The sequence below is a fragment of the Acanthopagrus latus genome, chromosome 13 (genome assembly GCF_904848185.1).
Source record: "Acanthopagrus latus isolate v.2019 chromosome 13, fAcaLat1.1, whole genome shotgun sequence".
Taxonomy (NCBI): Eukaryota; Metazoa; Chordata; class Actinopteri; order Spariformes; family Sparidae; genus Acanthopagrus; species Acanthopagrus latus.
The window spans coordinates 11,206,363-11,228,226 of record NC_051051.1 but is presented as its reverse complement, the minus strand read 5'-3'; the positions used below and the strand labels follow the sequence as shown (position 1 = coordinate 11,228,226).

General features: G+C 40.6%; 1 protein-coding gene across 6 annotated transcripts; it reads right to left on the bottom strand.

Annotated features, from left to right (window-relative positions):
* Positions 1–21: 21 nt before the first annotated feature.
* On the bottom strand, positions 22–15,390 carry arfip2b (ADP-ribosylation factor interacting protein 2b). Of its 6 annotated transcripts, XM_037119612.1 has the most exons (10): positions 15,061–15,390; positions 12,559–12,669; positions 9,682–9,738; positions 7,703–7,811; positions 6,629–6,685; positions 5,066–5,181; positions 4,740–4,961; positions 4,463–4,620; positions 4,003–4,177; positions 22–3,559 (listed from the first exon to the last, which is right to left on the bottom strand). In XM_037119612.1, exons 2-10 carry the CDS (start codon positions 12,655–12,657, stop codon positions 3,404–3,406), a joined length of 1,149 nt encoding a protein of 382 aa, XP_036975507.1. In that variant the 5' UTR covers positions 12,658–12,669; positions 15,061–15,390; the 3' UTR covers positions 22–3,403. The 6 variants fall into 6 exon arrangements, with proteins under 6 accessions (XP_036975507.1, XP_036975510.1, XP_036975509.1 ...); XM_037119615.1 differs by lacking the exon at positions 9,682–9,738; XM_037119614.1 differs by lacking the exon at positions 6,629–6,685 and having other exon boundaries at positions 15,061–15,389.
* Positions 15,391–21,864: the final 6,474 nt, after the last annotated feature.

The window sequence follows — 21,864 nt, the reverse complement described above, 5'->3', positions numbered from 1 at the left end:
AAAAAGAAAAAGACAGCCAGAGAGCATTTGAAAATGTGTACTTTTAATTTTGTTCCCTTGGGGTGGGGTGGGGCTTTTCAGGATCTGAGTGAGGAATGAAGGCAGAGTATCACATCAATCAATGACACGGCTCCATTTATCGTCTTTAAATACCATTATGTGCAATCATTCATACATACAGTACAACACACCAGCTCAGCCTAGAAAACATTGATTGTACACAAATAAAACATCAAATTTTTTATAAATCTTGGTTCTCTCTTGGCAACAATGTAAAGACTGCTAGCAGAGTGACTTTAAACTCTTGTCACGCTTTTTTTTTTTTCCATTTCAACTCGAGGTTTCACAACTATGAGTCAAAATAAAAATCCTATTGCCATTCATCTTGGTGTTGGGGTTAGGAATTTCAAAGGGGCAGGTTCGGAAAAAGGGGAGTCACATTTAGTTAATATTGCTGTGTGGCGGTCGAACAGACCAGGAGCTGGCCAGCGAAATTGCGATTTTACATCTGAGTGACTTTCTTTCAGCCAGAATAAAAATACACCCATTTGACATGCTGACACACACAAGAAAAATCTGAAAACACAAGCCAAATACACCATAGAATCCATTTCTGTTATTGTCTTCCATCAAATCCACTTGTTTTTTTTTCATAATTGTCTTCAAAAGTGCAGCATTTAAATCAATCCACATCCTGGATCCTGCTTCAGCCGGTTTCGAAAATCATAAGCATGGCGATGTGCCAGTCCATGCGAGCTGGAGCGCAGAAGGCCAAGAGTAGAGCATCAGTGCATTCACACATATCTGCACGTGTACTTTGGATTGCTGTCTGCCATGCAAATACAGAGGACACATGAAGCTGAGAGGACCAATAACTGATAGACCTCTCCCTTCGGTTACATGAGTGAAATTCAGCATGGTAAAACATTCATGATACTGGATTATCTTCACGTGACTGCACAGAGGGTTTACACTGGGAAACTAAAACACTTGTCTATCAATACATGTTTCGGAGTAGAACAGTTAGAGATTTGGTTATCCTGAGGCATGTCCATCTGCAAAATGTGTCAATGCCATACCCATTGAGTGAGTAATTTGCTCAAACCAGATGTTTTTGTGTACAATATGCTGATTCCACACATAATTAATGTAATAAATACACTGATGAATAACAATTCAACATTACAGATGCAGTACCACGCTGATATTTTTTTTTGAAAGACATCCTCTTAATTGTCAACAATGGATGATTGTTTACTACCATTATGCTAAGACAATGTTTCAACTAGAGCAGATAAAACAAATGATGAGTCATTAGTGGTCTCCCATTCCCCAACGATTAACTTACACGATTCTATGTCAAAATATCTGGATTAGTAATATTAGACAGCTACAGTAATCTTCAGTGTGAAGAAAGGTAACCAAAGACAAACATATTCTGTTTCAGGAGGGCTTAAAAGATATGACCCTTGACGTCGATGATATGTCCTTTTTAACTTTAGAAAGACAAACGTCAAGGTACAATATGTAAGAACTGGCCCCCAGCTGAATTCATTATTCATTCTCTCAACAAACAGGAGATGGCATATCACCAAAGTAAACTGCTACCTGCCATTAGCTCAGTTAGCTGTGCAGCTAGCAGTCTGAACTGGGAGCTTGGAGCCACAGGAAACTGTTTGTGTTTTCACTTTTAGCACTTGAGCTTTGGACCAGGATGGACTGAGGCTAGTTGGTTAGCACACTAAAAATGCTTTGCAACACAAAACATCAAACTTCATAGCGTTAAAACATCAATACATTGTTTTTAAATACATTTCTTACATATTGCACCTTTGAAAAGTTGCACTTTGTAGTTTTGGAGAGGAAATTCTGTAGAGGAACATCTTCACTGACTGATTTCGTTATGCCTGAATGACTGAATAAACAAAATTTCCTCAAGAATAACTTGTTTTATTCAATCATAGAAAAAATAATTATTTCTGAGCTTGTTTTACTACCCCATTAATGGATATAAATAAATCTGAGTTTTAATTTCTTCAAAAAACCACAAAGTGCCCCTTTAATACAAAAACACATGTCAATGCATCAATGCATCAGTGCAAACATGTAATGAATTCCTTTCAGATTCAGCCCGTGAAACAGTTAAATAATGGAGTGAATCCATTCAAGTTTGTTGGATCTTAACTGACTGACATACCCATCGACACGGTCCTTCAAAGTCTCCTCAGTCCACTGAACTGAACTGAACAAGCAATATTCCTTTAAAATAAACAAACAAAAAAAAACACGAAAACGTAGCGAGGGTCGTCGTCCAATAAACATTTCTTTGGGTAAATAAAAAAACAATTAGTAAAGACCCCAACCAATATGACTTTGGGAAGCTGTGGCAGTATTCCTTAAAATGATCGTTGCATATTGAAGTCAAAAGAATTCTCAGGTCAAGACTGAAAACTGTAGCATTTCTCATAATTACAGACTAAGTGCTGCAGTAACTGCAGTCGGAAACACCAGCACACTTGGTCCAAACAGTGCACTGTCCTTCAGTCTGAAGCATCAGACATACAGCTGACTAGAAGTGGAGTAATTACAAAATAAACATAGATAACAGTCAAATTAAGGAAAAACTATACTAAAACACAACATTGTGTTCTTTTAGAAGCTACAAACAATCATATAATATTTATTTCAAGAGTGAAACAGTACTTAATTTGAAATGTACATTGATTTGAAATGTCTGAACATTCCTTTCCAGTGTACCATACAAATCCCCTTTGTGTGAAGTTTGAAATCTTTTAGTTAACTTATCCTTCTTCCCTCGAGGCCACATATTCATTTAGTACATTAGCTCATATGCAAGGAGGCACACTAGGAGAGCAATAAGGTCTGGAAGAGATTTGATGTAGTGTTTGGTCATGTTTGAGTGTGTTTTAACTGTCTGTGTTAATAACATGGCGTGGGATTCAAGGAACTCAGAGCACTGGGAGCACTTGAGGAGTACGTTAATGGCCATGAACATGACTAGTACAAGCTCACACAGCAAAATAGTGTTGAGATAGAAGGCTGAGTCGAATAGGAGAGAGGGAAAGGAGAGATGAACAGTTTCTCTGGGAACAAAGCACAAATAGAGGGCTAGAGTGAAAAAGAAGAGAGTTGGGAAGAGGCACTAAAAGCCCCCAGACTGTTCATAAAACTGGCCTTGTTTTCCTGCTGCACTGAGGCCCATTCATCATTAATACCCTGCAATTCATCTGTCCAATCCAGCCACACGCTCATCTCTCATCTTCATCCACCCAATCATCTGGAGGTGTATCCCTATGTAGTGGTCCTCTGTAAGTAGGGGGTTTCAACAGGTAACAGGTGGAGGTGGTCGAGAAGGAGGCTGCAGGAGAGCCGGCGGACCCTCTTACTGCTCTTCTAACCAGGAGGGCTTGTCGGCCCCTGGGGGCCTCAACTTTATGTTGAACTGCTTCAGCGTCTGCTCCAGCTGCTGCTGGTTGCCAGCAAAGTAGGCCGAGATGGCGTTATGGAAGAGGAGGAGCTGCTTATGCATCACCTTCACCTAAAATACAGAGAAACAGGGAAGCTTAGAGACTACGTCAAGTCACACCTGGTTGTTAGGGTTAAGCTAGTACTGGGCTGATACATGTATCTGGTACAGATGATATACTTTAACTAATTGAAAATTCTCACTGGGTAGTTTTAGTTCATTCAAGTTTATAAAAAATGTGCTCGGTAAAAAAGTTCTCCTCCCAAGAATGATCTGAAACTCAATTCTGTGGCTGTTATCTAAATAAGTTTCCAACAAATACTAAATATAAACATCTGATCAGTATTGATTTCAGGTTGGTCCCACCCACTCAGTTTTAAGCTCACACATCTTGAGTACAAATTCAAAAATAATGTGGTAAGTTGAACGGCTACAGATACTGGTTATCTCTACCTGACGTAGGCTTTTTTCACCGTGAAGGCTGACGATCACCTGGGCCGATCATGCTCACTAACCTTATTCTCTTCCAGGAACTTGAGTTTAATGATGACGTCGGAGCGGAGGCGTTCATACTTTTCCTTCTGGAGCTGGTACTGTTGCTGAGCAGCATCGATGCGAGCCATGGCTACAGCGTCCCTCGGACCCAGACTCAGTTCCTCCAGGTCTGACCGGTAGGCATCAAACTCCAGTCTGGTTACAAAAGAGGGAGGGAAAAGGTTTTACGTTTCAGTCTTTATTATAAGAAATTAGATCATTTTTCCCCCTAAAGGTTTGGTTATAATTAGTCTTGTGATGCTTTAGCAAGGAGGTGAAATGTCATCATTGAAAAAATGTCATGTCTGCAAGTTGTCTGGTAACTATTAACCAAATTTGATCAAGCTACATCCACACAGAGCTGAAAAAGCAGATTTGTACCTCAGGTGATTTTCCCAAAAAATTCATTGTTATCGAGAATAATGTGAAATTCGTCCTCACCTGGCATTTTCATACAACTTGATTGTCATCAAGGTGTCCTCCATGGTCTTGTTAACCAGTGTGTTGATGCTGGACACAAAGAAATTAATGGCACCAAGAAGGGTCTCCCCGTTCTTACACAGCAGCTTCTGAGTCTCTGCATTGTAGCCAAACTCATCCTATAAAAGGCAAAAACAACAGAGCATGAAAGGTATTAATGTTATAAAAGGTTGTCTCCATCAACATAACCAGTATGACCCCTCATTATAACTAAGTTATATAGATTTTGAGGTCTCACCCGTAGCTCTGGAGATTTCTGACTGAGGTCAGCAAAGGTGTCACCCAGTGCATGCTGCGTCTGCACCATGTTGTAGAAGTGGTTGGTCAGTGCTCTGGCCAATCGCAGCACACTCTCGTATTTCCTTTTAGTGTCTCTCAACACCTCAATCTGGGCCTCCAGCTCCAGGTCCACAGTCCGGGAACCTCGACCGAAACGTTCCGAGATCATTTGTTTTGTACACTGAAACAATGAAGGAAGACACGCGGAGGCATTAGAACACAATGCAAGTCCTCTCTGTGATTTTATCACACAACGTAAGAACAAAAGGGGTTGGCTTCAGATACCTTGTAAGTGTTGATGCCCCACTTCTTCACCGTTTCTAGTTTTTCAACAGCGACACCTCGGGTCGATTCCTCTGCCGTCATTGACGAGCTGCTGCTGCTGTGGTGCATGTTGGAACCTGAGAGGTAAGACCCAAAAGCAGAAACACAACAATATAATAAATAAACATGAGCAAGGTAGGAAAGGTAGAAAACAGAAAACTCTTCACTCCATTTAGTGCATCAAAACTGTGCTTAAAATAGTTTCTGAAATCTGTCTGCTATCCTGCTATCACCACTAGCCCTTAAAGCACTGCAAAACATGCAAAGGAGAGAGATACGAGTGATTAAATACCAGGAGAATGAAGAGAATCAATAAGGAAGGAAAAACTTAGAAATAAAATAATAACTAATCTTTTTATTGACTGTGTTAAAGAGTGAATATACTGCAGACTTCAGGGATATTTTGGGTCGCTGCTGAACCGGCAATAAGATTGTTCAATGATGAGCCTGTTGGAGCCTTCAACCTGACCCTCTTTCCTTTCCCAGTACCTTTGTATTCATGCGATTGGCTTGCTATATGGCAGGTGAAAGAACTGCTTGAGGGAACGCTACTTCGTCTGGCCTTCATACGCAGGTCTGTGACAGTGGATGGATTGTTGGGTGTGGGTGAAATAATGGTTAAGGGTGTGTATGAATCAGGGTAGGGTGTGGGAATGGGATTTTTATTGGGTTTTTATCGAGATAAAAAAACGGAATGTAGGAGGAAGATGGTGGGGAGGAGCAGAGAGATTCAGATAAAAGGCAGAAAAACAGGATGACAAAAGGAAGAAGAGGATGTGGGAGGGAATGATGAGGGAAAGGAGGTGGAGGACAGAGACAGACAAGATGAAAAGACATTTAGTGCATGACACTCAGTGAACAATGCAGACAAATGAGTGATGATGAAGATGGGGGCAGTATGAAATGCAGCATTTGGATCAGCCTTTCAGTAAATAACAATAAATGGAAATGATGCACATGAGCCAAATGAGGACCAGCATCATAAGACTCTCGTAAGAACATCTGACCGAGTTTTTAATATCAATACACACCATGATCGACATTAAAATGGTTTCAGTTTTGCTATGGAGTTCAGAGATCAGTTTAGTGAGTTATGCAGGGAAAAAAATAAGCTTAGGCTCCTTAAACTATAAGAGAAACCAACCAGAAAGCAAAGGAATCATTTGTAAAAAGAGAGAAAAACCAACAAACGAGCTCTAATAGAAAAAGTCCCAATATGTCCAAGAACAAAAGCAGGAAGCAGAAGTGAGTGTGCTTTCCTTCTCGCCACTGCTAAAGGGAAAATCTCGTGATGAAGATAAAAGGACAGAGAGGCTGGCAAAAAAAAAATCTTTGCAAAATGAGAAATCCATCATGTGAGAATTAACCATTAAAAATTAAGGGACTTCAAAGCCACATTATATGAATTGTAGTAGAGAAAAAACTTCTCAATTACCAGTTAAATTCAACCGTATTTACAGACTGGATGTCTCATTTTGGGTGTAAGTTCTCCATTATTAATAATAATAAGGTCTAAGGAGCCACCTAATGCTGAAACTGGGATCCTTTTGTTAAACTCTGCATTGTAGCGCACAGCAGGGCCTGAGAAAGAGAGAGTGGGACAAAGAGTCAGATATATTAATATCAAATAATTAGCAAAGAGAGTTATTTCCCTTCGACACTGTGCTTAGAGCTTGAAGTCAGTGCTTTGAAATAGAGAAGTACATTAATCCCTCAGTGGGACTTCAGTATCACACAGCAGGTGAAGAAAGCACAGGTCACTGTGCTCTGGACTTATTCATTATTCAATATGAAGCCATTTTGTAAACTTTACAGCATAATCTTGGCTGCTAATGAAAGACAAGAAACACTGTAATGATTAACAGGGGGAACTGTGTTTGATGAAGGGTACCAAAAGAGTTCTTGACATGATATGGCTTCAAACCACTGCCTGACATTTACAGTAGAAACACTGACATAATTGATAGTCTCTTTCAGAGGGGGCTGTGTTTTGGGGGGAAATCTGTGAGACATCAGGAGTTTTAGGGCTCAAAATATTAATTTTGCAACAAACCATCTATTTTCAAATGTGCAGTTTGGTAATAAATCAAGCAAATTCCTTATTGGACTAAACACTGGTACTCACAGATGGTTTTTAAAATTGTGGATATGCTAATACATCTGTTGTATCAGAACTGGAAAGTATACTCAATCTAAACCAGAGTAAAGAACAGCAATAGCAGCCTTTTCTCCATGCATAAGTTGCTTTTGCTATCTTTGTCTGGCTTCTTTTTAAACTTAGTTTTACCAACTGGCTCTGCTGGTGGGCTTTCCTACTATGTCATATGGTTCATTAATCGGAAGTTAGCCCTGACATAGACAGTGATAGACAGATGGTTCGTCAATCATCTGCCAAGTATTTCTTGAAAGTGCCTGCCCTGATCTCATGGGAAGAATTATTGGAGGCCCCAGTAATCACACACTTGTCCTCTGAATACACTCCTGAGTCAGAGGCGCAGCACAGAGTCAACAGAAGAAGTCAAACTGCGACAGTGACAGTACAGCTGAGGAGAGACCTGCAATATATTGGAGAGAGAGACAAAATAAGGAAGACTCTACCTTTGATTGAGCTGGTGGGGATGATACCCTCTGCTGTTCCACCATAACCCCCAGATACAATGCTAGTCTCATTGAGATTGGGACCTGATACCATCACCTGCTGTAGATCCTGCAAAGTGGGGAAAGTAAAAAAAAAAAAAAAACAAGAACAAAGGGAAGGATAGAGGGTTTTGGGTAGGGATATACACAATAGACAGGAGATTATGACTTGAGTGTTAAATTTTATGTCAGTTAAAGACAGTCACTAGAGGGGGACAAACACCATTGTGTTAGAAAGGTTAGTGAGGACACATAAGGCAGTCTAACTACAAACACTTATCTACAGGGAAAACTATAAAGTTTTATAAAGTAAAGACAGAAAACACCACTTCAGTGCCTAGTTAATAATCAACCTGTCTAATGACACTGGACCAAGAAAGAGGACCACGAAAGCAGCCGTCAGAGACAGTCAGTCCTGATATATGCCACAGGAAATGCTACAACAAACTATTTGCTCTTTCCAAAATAACCAGAAGCTTCAGTAAAGCTCTACATCACGAGGCGAAATGTGATAAAAGCCACACAATCCATCTTGAAGGCGTTTTTCCTTAACTCTAACTCGTTATTTTCTTTTGTTTATCTTGCTGCTCAAGTATCAGCTTTTTTTTTGAGGTATTTACAAAAGAAAATATGTCCCGAACAGGTTTCTCACTTTTGCAAACCTTATATGAACCTGCAATTAACAGGTTTGAATTAAATTTGAATTTCATTCTCTGCAAACACTTGCACAGTGACTGAACTATGGGCAAAGATCCATATCATAAAATGTAAACAGGAGCATAACATATGGGATACTTCCTGAAACCTTGGGTTCACATGCTCAGTAAGATTGTGATAAGGGAATTCCAAGCTCTGAAAGGGAGGTGGCTGCTTCCTTCTTTAAAGTAAATGAGTAAACTCAGAGTATGCTTGATGCTACCAAAAGGAGGAAAACATGCAACTACTGTTATTTGTGCTGCTTAACATCATTCAATGAGGAAACATTCAGCATGACGCAAACTATCTATTAAGGATGTATGTAAGTGGTGGGAATCTGCAGGCACATCACAATTTGATTCCAATTCAGAGGGCTATTAAGTGATTAGAAAGCTATTATTGATGCTTTAAAACTTTTCGATTTCTATAAAGGATTTTTTTTTTGAGGATGTCATCTTGGGTTTAGGGAGGCACTGATTGTCATTTTTCAACATTTCCCGACATTTCATAGACCAAACTACTAATCGAATAATTGAGAAAATAATCAACAGATTCATCAACAAAGAAAATAATTAAGTTGCAGTTCTAGAACGTATAAGCATAGTCTTAACATTTTTGAAGAGAGAATCACAATGCTTCTAAGCATCAATTTTCTCTCAGGGCCTCATCTGTTCATAGTCATAGTCATGGTCGGCTCTCTTTTGACCTCCTTGTCAAAACAGTTACATTTCTTAATATCAAGACAGAACTGGCACAGCCAATTCACATCAACATTCCAGCTGCAGTATGACATGCTGATTATTAGTATGACACCATGTTTACTCTGTCAACCAACACCCCCCAAAATAGAGGAATCACAATCAGACATCACCCAAGTGCACACAGAATCTATGCTAGATTAGCTCACCGCAATCTTAAAATTGAATGGATACAGACTGTTAAGTGAGATGTGTTAGCTGTCAGCTATTGTGTTAACACTACACAATCAGAGGGGTTACTCTCAAAATATGAATGAGAGACTCTTTCTATCTAGAGTTAGTAGGAGTCAAGTTAACAAGCAGCACAGTGGTTTGCCATAAAAATGAAATGTCTGACATTTAAACCAACGTAGTGATGCGAGGCAATTTAATGCTGCACACAGTCAAACCACTGAGCAGTACTACACACCAATATAAAAACACACACACACACACACACACACACACACACATATATGCACACACGTGCACAAATGGCCTGCTCACCCTGGTGCCTCTGGAGCCCCCTAACTTCTCATCTAAGCTCCACTGCAGTTTTGCAGCCTGCACGTAGATGGAGGGGGGGGGGACATCGACAAACACAAGAACGACAAGAAAAAAGGAGAAACAAATAGAAAAGGAAAGGAGACAAAAAAGAAAAATCCATGACTAAAATCATGAAACAAGATAGAACGATGTAAAAGAAATCCCAGGAAAATCATTGTAATGTCCACAGACAGCAGGGGTGTAGGATGGAAAACAGTGATGAGTGATATCACAGCAGGTCAGGATTTATCTGCTTTGTGTTAACTTTTAAGCGGATCATCTAATCCACTGGGTGTGAACATGTTACATCATTTTTGCAATTATATTTCTCCATCACTGTTTGAACACTGATTAAAGTGCACCACTGCAAAAATGAAGACAATCATTTACAAGACATGTAAAGAAATTTAAAGTAAATTTAACAGAGGTAAATCAGAACAGAAAAACACCCAAGAGCCCAAAATATAATCGGCTATTTTAGTCATCAATTTTGGAATATTTTAACCACAGACCATGAGCCAACAACCACAAACTAGTTATAAAGAAGGACAAGGCCTGTTGAACAACGTTTCCTCCTTCATTCGCTCCATGTGCATCTTTTTTTAGAGATCTGCCTCATGTTGTGGCATCTGTTCAATGAGGAAGAAAACTAGCACGGACACAGATTCCTATTTGTATGCCATGTTGACACAGAGCCTGTTGCCTGAGACGAAGGAAACTAATGCACTTTTAAGTCATCATAAAATAACATGGTCGCCATATCTTAACAGAGAGGTTTGGTAGGCCTATAAAAATCTCTTGCCTGTTCATGTATAGAAAGCTATGACATGATAGCAGATGCTCTGCTTTGAAACGCCACAAACCACCATTTTCCCAAAAAATGGTGCAGCTTCGCATTTCTACAAAAACACTACAACTGGGATATATCCAAATTAATAAAGTAATCACCTCTGAGAACTTGTGTTTAACAGCATAAGCATCTTGAAACACTGTTGATTGACTGAGCAGACTCCAGCGAAGCATCTGATGCTTTTGCCAGGATCCTGCTGGCAGTCGATCGTATCTCTGTCGCTGTCAAGCTGCCAGTCACCCACCCCTTTCTGACACACTCACAATGCAACAACATCTGAAACCAGACTCCTGCTCTTCCTTCACCTGTCAGTCTTCGTCTTTATCTGCAAGAACGACACAGACTGTTGCAGTTTTGACTAAAAGCACTGCACAGTAGATATCAATCTGATTTCAGAGGGCTTTCACCCAAGGACAAAGCACAGCCAGTTTCAGATTAATTGCGGAGTTGCCATGACAACCGGGTAATATTCAGCTCTAAACAGTGCAGCTAAACACTCCTCGTACATGAACACATTAGACTGGAGGCAGCCGCACCAAATGGTTGAATACTTCCTTCACTGTGCATGCTAGGTTAGAGGGTAGGAATTTGTTTTACTAATGGAGTGGGGCCACTTATAGTTTGGTGAGCAAATAACTAAATCAACTGCCAGTGCTTCATCCAGGATCTTCATCTGTTTGACCAACAAGGAGTGCCTTGGGTCGCAGGAGAATAAACAACCCGTGCCTCGCAACTTATCCTGCAATTCCACTACTGCTACTTCGTTCTAACTGACTCTGACTGAGACACTCCTGAAAATTATGGAAACAAAGTGTTAAATTAGCTTCGCTGGAGTCTTCGAAAGAAGCGCTTTCCTAAATGAACAGTCCCCACCTGGCAAGCAACAACTACATCCGAGTTGTTATTTCAGTTAAATCAAATACACCAGAGATGTGTCTTACAATCCTGAACAAGACGCCACATGAGCTGCTAAAGGGAAAAACTTGTTCACAAAGAGACAGATGGTCTGTAACACCTGATTTCCCAGTACGATCCCTTTCCTCATTTGTAACTAAGCAGACCAAAGGACTTCTAGCAATGTTTGACAGGTAATAGCTAATACAACACTAGGCAAACACAGGCAGAGGAGGACATTTACGTTCACACCAAGGGATGAAAATGCATTAGTCTCTCAGTAGTTGAATACAGATATATTAGAGTGAGTGAAAACCTCAAGTGACTGGCCACATTCACACAGCCAGTGTTCCAGACTGACAACTGGATTTGCTGAGAAGTACTTAATATCACCGCAGAGTGGTGCAACAGTGAGAATGGTATTAAACGAGCCAACTCACTTAGCTAATCTTGTGACGGCTGAGAACAGTACCCGTAACCACAGTGTCAACTTCAGACAACTGACGTCCCACATCACCCATAATCAGAAATACCACGTGATGACATCAGCTCGGCTCAAGTACGTCGGTTTGATTTTCTTGATGTGCTCTCATGTGAATGATACAACCTTTAGGGGTAGTACTGTTCCACTGAATGCATCGCTGAATACATGAAGTTAAGGCTATTGTTAGAATTTCCTTAAGAGAAAAAAAAGTGGGTGCCTGATGAAAGACAGCGTGATCTGAAAGCAAAGCCTTCAAGAAAAGGGCAATTGTACACTTAAAGCTATACCAAAACTCACAATAAACGTGCTTAAAACTAATAAAAGTCTTTAAAGGGTCAACAATGTCCATTCAGTATCAGAGCTTTTCTTCTATACAGTAAAAACGATCAAAATGATGTCATAATGTTAAGTAAATGAACAAGAAGTACTCTATAATCTCTGTACTCTCTTCTGTCGGCTGCAGTTTAGATTTGGGTATGTTAATGTTCTTCTGTCAGTTTGTGATGCACCTTGTTTCCAGGTGTAGCCCTAACAGCTTTAAATGTGTAAACAACACAGGGTGGTGTCAAAATGTTTCACATCAACAGATTTAGCAGCCGACCTGACCCACCTGTTCAAGGCTGTCGTCCTCTGGTAGTGTCCCTGTGTCACCATTACTGTTGATTGGAATCTCCATTGTGGCTGCTTTACTCATAATGCTGTCTGTCATAATGCACTATGCCTGCGAGAAAAAAAGGAGAGAGATGTGGATACAACAGACACCTGCGAGTGAAAAAGGCCGGGATGGAAAAACAGAGTGGCCTAAATGCTGCTTTGAAGAGGGGAGACCAAACAGTTTAGTCAAAACAACCAAATCATTATTCGGCAGATGGGAATATAATTGCCACCAACAGGCGAGTAGGGTGGTTTTCAAAGAGCAAGGCTACCGCTCGGCATATCAACAACACACCTCTCTGAAGGACCCCGTGCGGCACTACAATGAGCTGTCGTCCTGAAGTGGCCACTCTACTCTACAGCTCAATTACAGCTCCACATTTTAGTGCGTCCACTCCCTAAAAAACCCAGACTAGAGGAGGGAGCGCAAGCTCGTCTGCTCCACATTCACACAATTTGTGTCATACATTTGTATATGCTGAACATTTGCAACAAGAAAAAAGCTGGACAAGCAGTAATATAGCTCCTATTTTTGACTTGGAGGGGAATAACTAATTCTGAGCTTAAACAATTCACTCCCAAAAACACCAGTGGTTTATATGTGTGTGTGTGGGAGACGAGCAAAATAAAGGCCAATTTGAATGTTTAATATTTGTTGTTTATCCCTGTTTTCACGCGGCAGATCAGAGTGTCGATTACAAAGGTAGACGTCACACCTTGATAAAGTCTAGCATGTACAACAGCAGCGCTGCAAAGGGAGAAATATAGAAGCCAACAATACAGTGGGGTGATTCATTTTGCACTTGTGGGTGTTTTGTGGCCTTTTGTTCGTAGGGTCAATATAAAAGGCCTGGGAACTGTAGTTATTAGTAATGTATGTTAATTTTATTCAGACTATTAAAGCTGCTTTGTGGTGAAAGAGAGGTGAAAATGTAATATGTTTGCACATTTAAGTATGTGGCTGCTACAAGAAGAATCAATGTTGGTTTGTTGCTTTTCAAAAATGTGTAATGTTTTGAACAACGGCTTCACAAAGTCATTCTGAATATATTACCATAATTGTTATTAGCTTACGTTTCTATTAAACGAGATTAAGATTCAATTCTGATAAAAGCATTAAACAAGACTAGCATATGTTTACATTATCAGTTATTAGCATCTGATGTGTCTTCTCACGCTGTTGTTTTACTTTAAAGCACCACTGAAAAGCAGGAAACATGGCACGAGTTACAAAACATCACTTATATGCAGCATGTAACTAATAATGAATGTATAGTAAATGTGTATGACTGAAGAAAAATAAGACAAAAATTAAATTAGCTAGAAAAAATAAAAAACAGAGAAAAAAAAGGTTGGTGTCCCTCTGATGTTTGCTCCACGTGGCTGACTGACTCTGCACCAAACTATATGGCGGGTTTATGGCAGTGATGAAGGGAGGTACTCGCACAGTTTGTTTACATATGCTCTGAGCTCATCTAAGAGGGATCTGCAATCACAAGCACACAGTTGGCCATGCCCAATCCATTTCCTGAGGAGTGACACATCTTTGTTTACTTTGGACAATGGAAGTTGTGCTTCTGTTGCCCAATCCTCCACACAGTAACACTCTTCCAAGACAGCTAAGGCTTGACCTCTTCTTCATATTAGCCTACCTGACCAAAAACTGATCAAGTTGTAGTTGTACACCCTGAAAATGCAGATAAAAGTCTGCTTAATGAAGAGTATCTACACTTACAGAACAAGGCACTCAGTTCAGCTTTTTACAAGACCAAAGCTTTAAGTCTGAGCAAACAAGTTTGCTGCTTTGCATAACATCTACATGGGAAATAGGCCTTGAGTAGTAGTTGTGGTATACTGTCAATGTGAAAGGCAACAGGGTGTTTTAGTTATTGACCACTTGTCATATAAGTAATGATCAGCATCCCAAATAACTTCAAATATCCATTTAGCTGCCTTGAATGTGCTACAACAGATATACTGAACTGTCTTATATATCATCACACCTAAAGGGAGATAAACAGGATACTGGTTAACTTATATAGTGACAGACTAGAGTATCTGACTTGAAATCAATTGCACAATTTAAACATGGTGGGAGCCGTGACAGGTGCACCAGCACAGGTGTAACAGTCTCCAGCAGGCTGGGCTGGATGAAGCCCACCCCCCCGACGGTGGGCTCAATCTGCCCAACATAGTGTGGTTTATTCAAGCCGGTAAAATAACATACCATAATGGCTACTGGTTGAAAATGTAGCAGGCTTTCGAGCTGAAGAAGAAATCTGCTTTCTAGAAAAAGGCCTGCTTCTAGTTCACACATGCAGCTGTTAAGGGGAGGCAGGTTAACAAATGGTAAACAACCAACTGAGTTTACTCCGCCTGGCCGGCTTGCTAACAGGGGTAGACATGTAAAAATCCCTCAACCAGACAAGATGAAATTTTTCCAAACGCTTTGACTTACGGTGTGCTTGGTCCCGTCGTAAAACCAGGGCTGTTCGGGGAAGCTAGCGAGCGAGCTAATAACAGGCTAACGGCAGTGCATCCCAGTTCCTGCGCGGCTTCGAGCAGACTGATGTGTCTTTTGTCAGTCCGAGGAAAAAACTGTCCGTGGGAAACAACCTAGTGCTCTTGTTTAAGAAAATTTTTAATGGCACAGCCAGGTAAAGTCTTGTTCTCAGTGCGTTTGTCCTCTGACTCCTCGTAAATAATCCTCTATCTTCTTTTTTAATGCCAAGAGGTTTTACGGAACTGACGACACCAAGGAATTCATTCTGCAGACGCGCTCCCACAAAGATTGTCTGTTTCCGAGAAGATGGATCACTCAGGCAAAACTTCCGCGGTGCTAACCTTCAGAATTGCAATTACAGAATAGCTAAAATGTTCATTTTTGTGTATTCATATTACATGTACTTAGTTATAATGCATATGTTTGTAATACAACTAGCAGCCTAAACAATCTGTCACTATCTTAGCAACTTTTTTTTTTATTATTATTATTTGCCCGCGACTGCATTTATGATATATACGTTGAGGGATAATTCATAAGCCTCAGCTACAAAAAAAAAAAATAAAATAAATAATAATAATAATAATAATAATAATTCACTGAGAGTGCCTAATACTATCATAAGAGAACTTTCAATCACAACGTCTAGTGTGAAAAATGTACGCATATTTAACGCTATGAATTATGCATGTGCAGGCAACCTTCAGTAGTTTCTAAATGAGTGGAACAATTGTAGCGGAGTGAGAGCTCTTGGTTTTTCCGTCTTTCGGCTGCGGTCCATCTTTGGGAGCATCCTGCAGGTGATGTGTGCAGGTTCCAGCCAGCTGCTGGTGGCTGAACATTAACTCAGGTCAGTGTGCGTGTTAGGCGCTCTTTTAATTGTGCCCCCAAACATGATCAAGTCAAATGACCTCCCTGAATCCAAAGGTTGTATACAAAAGGTATTATTCCAAGGAACCCTGCCCCCTACGTAGTAATATAGTATAGTAGGGGAGACTGGGATAAGATGAGCTATTTTTCATATTTAGGGTCACTACATCAAGGCAATCATATGAAATGAAAATGGTTTTTGGAAATAAATGTCTAACCACTTGTGTTTTTTACCTTCACAGACTCCATGAAATGATGCCTTCCTCCTAAATATTTGGTCACATGATCAATGTTTTTTTACCTTTTCCCAGCAACAAGGGGTGGTTCAACTTACCCTTTGGCTCAACTTACCCCAGTCTCCCCAGCAGTGTAGTATACAGTATGTCTCTTTTTAAATGATTTGTGGGGGGCTTGAAGTGAGAGCGCGAGGCACACATGCAGCAAAAGGGCATTAGGACTTTAGTACATGCACGTTTTACTACCTAGGCAAAAGGTCATGCTATGGTGGCAGAATAACCTGTGCAGTGCCTTGCCTTGCTTCTTCACCATCTGGTATATTTGAAGGTTTCCTCAAAAAAGGCCTAAATGCATGCTGCAACAGCAAAGAGCTGTACTGCCTGCAGAGAATGCCTATTGTGTAGCAGCAAACATGTACATGCCCCATCCCAGCCCAAAGAGACAGCTTATAATTTGCATACAGTGGCTTGATTACAACGGGGCAAATGGTGCACTGCAGAGGGGGTATGCAGGGGGAATTGCTTTTGAGCAAGAATTTAGATACATGCATGTATGTAACACTATAATTGCATTTTTAAAAATTATCTCCATCACACGTGAGGTGGTCTTCCATATCCCACCATTAACTTAAAAACCTCAGGCTGTGGCTAAAGCACGACAAAGCCTAATACTGCCCTCCTGTGGGTACATTTAAGTATGTCATCTCCTGGTGGAAAAAAAGGTGCTGGGGCTCTTCATCTTGAGGCTTTTCCTTCAGTTTATTGAGCTATTCCATAAAGACACAAGACAACAATTAAAACATATCAAGTTGTAATAGTCCATAAACTCTGTCCTGAGGTCAAGAACATGCTGACATAACATAAATCATTCAAATCCTTCTATTTGCTTGGAATTGAAGCAAATGTGTCATGTTTGAATGGAAGGATGGTAACAGCCACTATACACATGCCTCTGTCCCAGTCATAATACAGATCCCATGCCAGAGAACTATGCATTATATTTGTTGGATGTTACAGTTCATGACCACAGTCTGATTCAGCCTTCGAGGTGACTGATGACAGAAACATAACACGGGTACATCAAGCGTATACCTCTTGCGCCCGAGTATGAATGGACCACTATGAACAAGTGTCAGCAGTGCTGGACGAGGTCCTACAAACACCGGCGGGCTGAGGAGAGCCACACAGCTTCTGCAATCACTCAGAGTCTGAGGAAGGAGGTGGGAAGGGAAAGACCAAACGTTTTATTAATGAATGAGATTGGACGCCGAAAGAAGCGCGGAGCCAAAAGAAACTTTCGTGGTATGTTTTGAAGGGGGGCGTGAAAAAGCCATACAGGAACGTTTTGCTGATGGAAGTGTGTTTGAATGCAGTATGGACTTTTCCAGATGCTGGTGTGTTTTGTGGTGCCAGTCTACATCACTACCTGTCCCAGTGAACGTGCAATTTCTTCTTCTTCTCTAAATAGATTGAAAAAAACAACTGAGATGTTTTAAGTCTTGCAAACGTTAAAAACATAATCACACTTAACACGTAAGCCACAGCTGCTGCTTCTGCAGATATGTGTGTGCAGTGTGGTCCGCCCCAGATTATAGCCCACAGCAGAGTTACAGTTACATATATTTAACTAGTTTATATTTCACTTTCAATTTTTGTTCTTGATTCAGTTTCAGTGATTTTGTTTAGTTTAAAGTTGTCTGTCATTACTTTCAGTATAAGTTTTAAGGTTTTTTTTAGGAGTTGGTATTTGTAAGAACACTTTGTGAAGACAATTAAGGAGCCACGTAAACATCTTAGTCTCAGTAAGTGACGTGGTGTGTTGATCAAAGTGCCAAAACTACTACAACTAAAGTATTTCTATTCTATTCTATTTTTGTTAACAATGTTATTTTAGTTAATTTCCTTTTTTCCAAAGTCTTTTTTTATTACAGTCAAACTATTGCTCCCAATTTGCCAGCTAGAATCAAATTCTTCTGACTGTGATTCATTCATAACGTGTATCTTGATTAATAATTTTCACCAGGTGTTTATAAGTACTCCATTACACATGCCATAGGTAATATTAGTTATATGTGCTGTACGCATGATAATGGAGACTGCGATACTTGACAGAATAGCAATGGTAATAGTTTTCATAGATTCCTTGGTATGAGACATGTCCAAACAAAAGGCAGCTGTTGTCGCTGAAAGAGCTAGAAGGTAGACCCAAATGCAAGAGAAGACAAGCGGGCAAGATCAGTGGCACAACTTTTATTCAAAATAAACCTAAGGAGCGGGTGAGCAAAAAAGCCAGCTCTAGAGAATTAAATGAAAACTGGACTTGAATGCAAACAAAGCTGACGAGGGGATGAGGTGTGGATGGAGAGAGGTGGAGAGAAGGACAGGTGAGAAAACAGGATAGAAGCTGATAGATGGGAAGAACACTAGGAAGTGGTGCTTATGCAGGGCCAGTGTGAAGGGTATTTAAAAATCCAAATTAATCACAGCATTTATTGTCACCAGAAAACCACAGAACACACAATTGCAGGTTGGTATGTTATAAAGCAGAAATGCCATCAAAACAGCTGCATTTTACAAATCAAGGACCAGAATTCACAGCTGTTTTTTGGGGGTTGTGCTTAGTCCTATATAGAGGAATTTCACTGCATATTCACGTAGATTGAACACATCAATTAAACTCCAGAGCGGCGTCCTTCACAATCATCATGAAAATTCAGTGCTTGAGGGGAAAAAAAAAAAAAACAACATGCGAGGACAGCAGGAACACAGAGTACTGGAAGGGCAGTGACGTGTCCCTGCCTACACGGAAAATGCAGAGTTAGCAGTGTGAGGCGTAGAGGAGGTCAGTGCGTACATTTCTCTGTTAAATGTCACGGTGGTAGAAAGTGGTGGAGAAAGTTTTTTGATGTCTTTTAGTCAGCGACCACAGGAAGCGTGAGTTTGGCCGAAGAAGGACTAGTTACTGGAATCAGGGGATGTTATTCCTTACTCAGGCATTAGTGAGCAGACTCACCTGTTGAATCACACAAAGACTCACGCACAAGCAGGGGAAAGTCTCATGCAGATACTTTCACAACACACGCAACACACACACACACACACACACACACACACACACACACACACACCGTCTCCACAAACGAGAAAAGTAACCGCGTTTCACAGTTTTCGCCCCTTCCGCACAATCATTAAACACTCAATAAAAAAGCATTTCTGGTCCATTTTATACCTGAAATGCCCTCATGATGGCACCAAATCCCAAACATAAATGCAGCCAAATTTACAATCTCATCTGCAGTGTACAGTATATATACACACAAAGAGCTGACTTCTAATATAAGCCTCTGCAGACTAACAAGAACACTTCGGCTCCTGTCATCAAAGAAATGAGTTCAAAAGCTGATGAGGCAAATCAGCTTGGATATCATCTCTGTGAGGGAAAGATGATTGTCGACCACAGCGGCTTTTACGATCGTCTTCATCATCGACGAGATGACTAACATCCTTTCCGGAGCTTCACATGTGGGCTTCTCAGCCGACTGTAAACAGGACACTTAATGAACATGCCAATCACTGCCAGGCCCCGAGCAGATGACAGTGATGCGTGGTCTAAAGAGACCCACACCGGCCTTGATTGCCTTTTGTTCATCAGCTAATCAGGAACGCTGTTAATGGACTATTGAAGTGTTTACAGTGTGGAGAGGCACACTTTTCAAACAAAGAGTGTGTGACCGCCCGCTGAAGCTGTGTGTGAGCCACTAATAAAGCTGTAGACACACTGCTGTGAAGTACCCACACGTGCACACAAATGCTCTGTTCTGCAGTTTAAGGTCTTATCACTGTTTGAATATTTTGACCAACCACGAAGTTACTGAACGCAGAGGTGTTCCAGTCATCAATAGCAACCGAAAAAAAAAAAATGCCCCCCCCCCCCCAAAAAAAAGGCCTTCTCATCTGTTCTGCATCAGGAGCAACGAAAACACAGGCCTGTGCCCTGAGGTTTGCGGGGCCCTCTGTGGCTGTGAGCGAGCCATTCAGGAGTCGCCCTGGGTAAATATTACAGGTCACTGCTGTTAAAGGTTTTTCCTTTTTCCTTGTAGGATGTCGTGCTGCTGTTTTTGTGAAACGTGTGCGTAGCGGGAGCTATAATATTAGCACAGGAGCTTTTCACGGGGGCCTTAGTGTTAATCCTGTCCTTCCGTTTCCACTGATGAGTGACTAAAAGTTTTTTTTGTTTTGTTTTGTTTTTTTTACAGTTAGACACACATTTCCAACAGATAATCCTAACTACTTTGCAGATTTTATTTTTGGGTATGTAGAATTTTATCTGGTTTAAACATAGTAAGGTTGCCATGTAAAAAATTATGGAATTAAAGTTTATTCCGGAACTTGGAAAAAGTAGTTTAACAAAAAACTGTTACCAAAAGCCCAAGCCCATCTCCCAGCTCACACCTGAGTTTTCGACTGCATCACACCTGCATCCCCAACAGCAGTGCTGAGAAGATCGTGAACAAGTCGGCTCCTTAATGGACATGATACACGTAACTGTCCAATATGCATGCTCAACAAGTACTGTTCAATGTGTTTTCATTTTCTACTACTTTTTTCTTCCTTTGCACTACCTTTGGAGGCAAATATTCACTTTTTACTCGACGAAGTTTGTTTGATAACTTAAAGCGACATTTAGTAGAAATTGGCCTTTCTGTGCGATTTGGCGCCCCCCGCAGTTTCTGAGCGGAACGCCACTGTGGTAAATCCAAATCCCAGAACTGCCACAGATTGTCAGAAGTAATGTAGGTGCTTGACTGCAAACACAACTCATCACGTCATAAAAATGCTATGTGTTGAAAATTTGTACATTGAAGTAAACATGTATGCAATGCTGCAATCCTACCCTCTCACTGAGGTTACACGGTGCAGAAACAAGAGACAGGGACAGAGACACCATTTGCCCCATCACACTGTACCATCAACATAACTGGTAACTTTTGTGCTTTAAGTTTCTTGTTAGTTTGCAGGTTCCAAGTCAAATTAAGGAGTAAAAAATGCAATTTTATTTGCCAGGAAATTACTTTTGATAACTGAATATGTCAAATATCAGATATTTTAAGACTTTTACCCAAGTGCTATTCGTATGGGTTCCCCTCTGTTACCAAAATACTATTTCAACACGATATCTTAAGCCTGAACACTTGGGCCTTAACCCAAAGCTGTGTTTTACTTTCAAACCTCAGCTGACAGTCTGATAATAATGTTTCTTAACCACATTAATGAAACTAACACAGGATAAGTATTGATATGGACGCCTGTTGAACATGATATTGTTGAGGTTGGTCTCCCCCATTGTAGGATTAATTCATGCTGAGGCTTTTGCAATTTTGGAAGCATTCAATGGTCCCATGTGAGCCAGAGATGTTATTAATGCTTCCTGAGTTTATTTTGTTTCTGAAGCAAGCTACCTGCACTTGGCAGAACACAGCGTAGCTTGTTAAAAAAATCCACGCGAACAATGTACGTTCGCATAATGGGACACACACACACACACACACACACACACATACACACAGCCAGCTGTGATCAGAAGTGTTTGTGTCGGTTGCCAAGATTGGTGTTTTACAGCTGCATTTGTTCCTGGATCTGCTGGTTTATGGTG

What these genes read in the sequence shown, in the direction of transcription:
- arfip2b (XM_037119612.1), bottom strand. Translation starts at nt 12,657, where the DNA reads ATGACAGACAGCATTATGAGTAAAGCAGCCACAATGGAGATTCCAATC. An exon ending in CCCCACCAGCTCAATCAAAG is followed by an intron (nt 6,686 to 7,702) that starts GTAGAGTCTTCC and finishes TCTCTTTCTCAG; the next exon opens with GCCCTGCTGTGCGCTACAAT. An exon ending in GATCCCAGTTTCAGCATTAG is followed by an intron (nt 5,182 to 6,628) that starts GTGGCTCCTTAG and finishes CTTACCTCTCAG; the next exon opens with GTTCCAACATGCACCACAGC.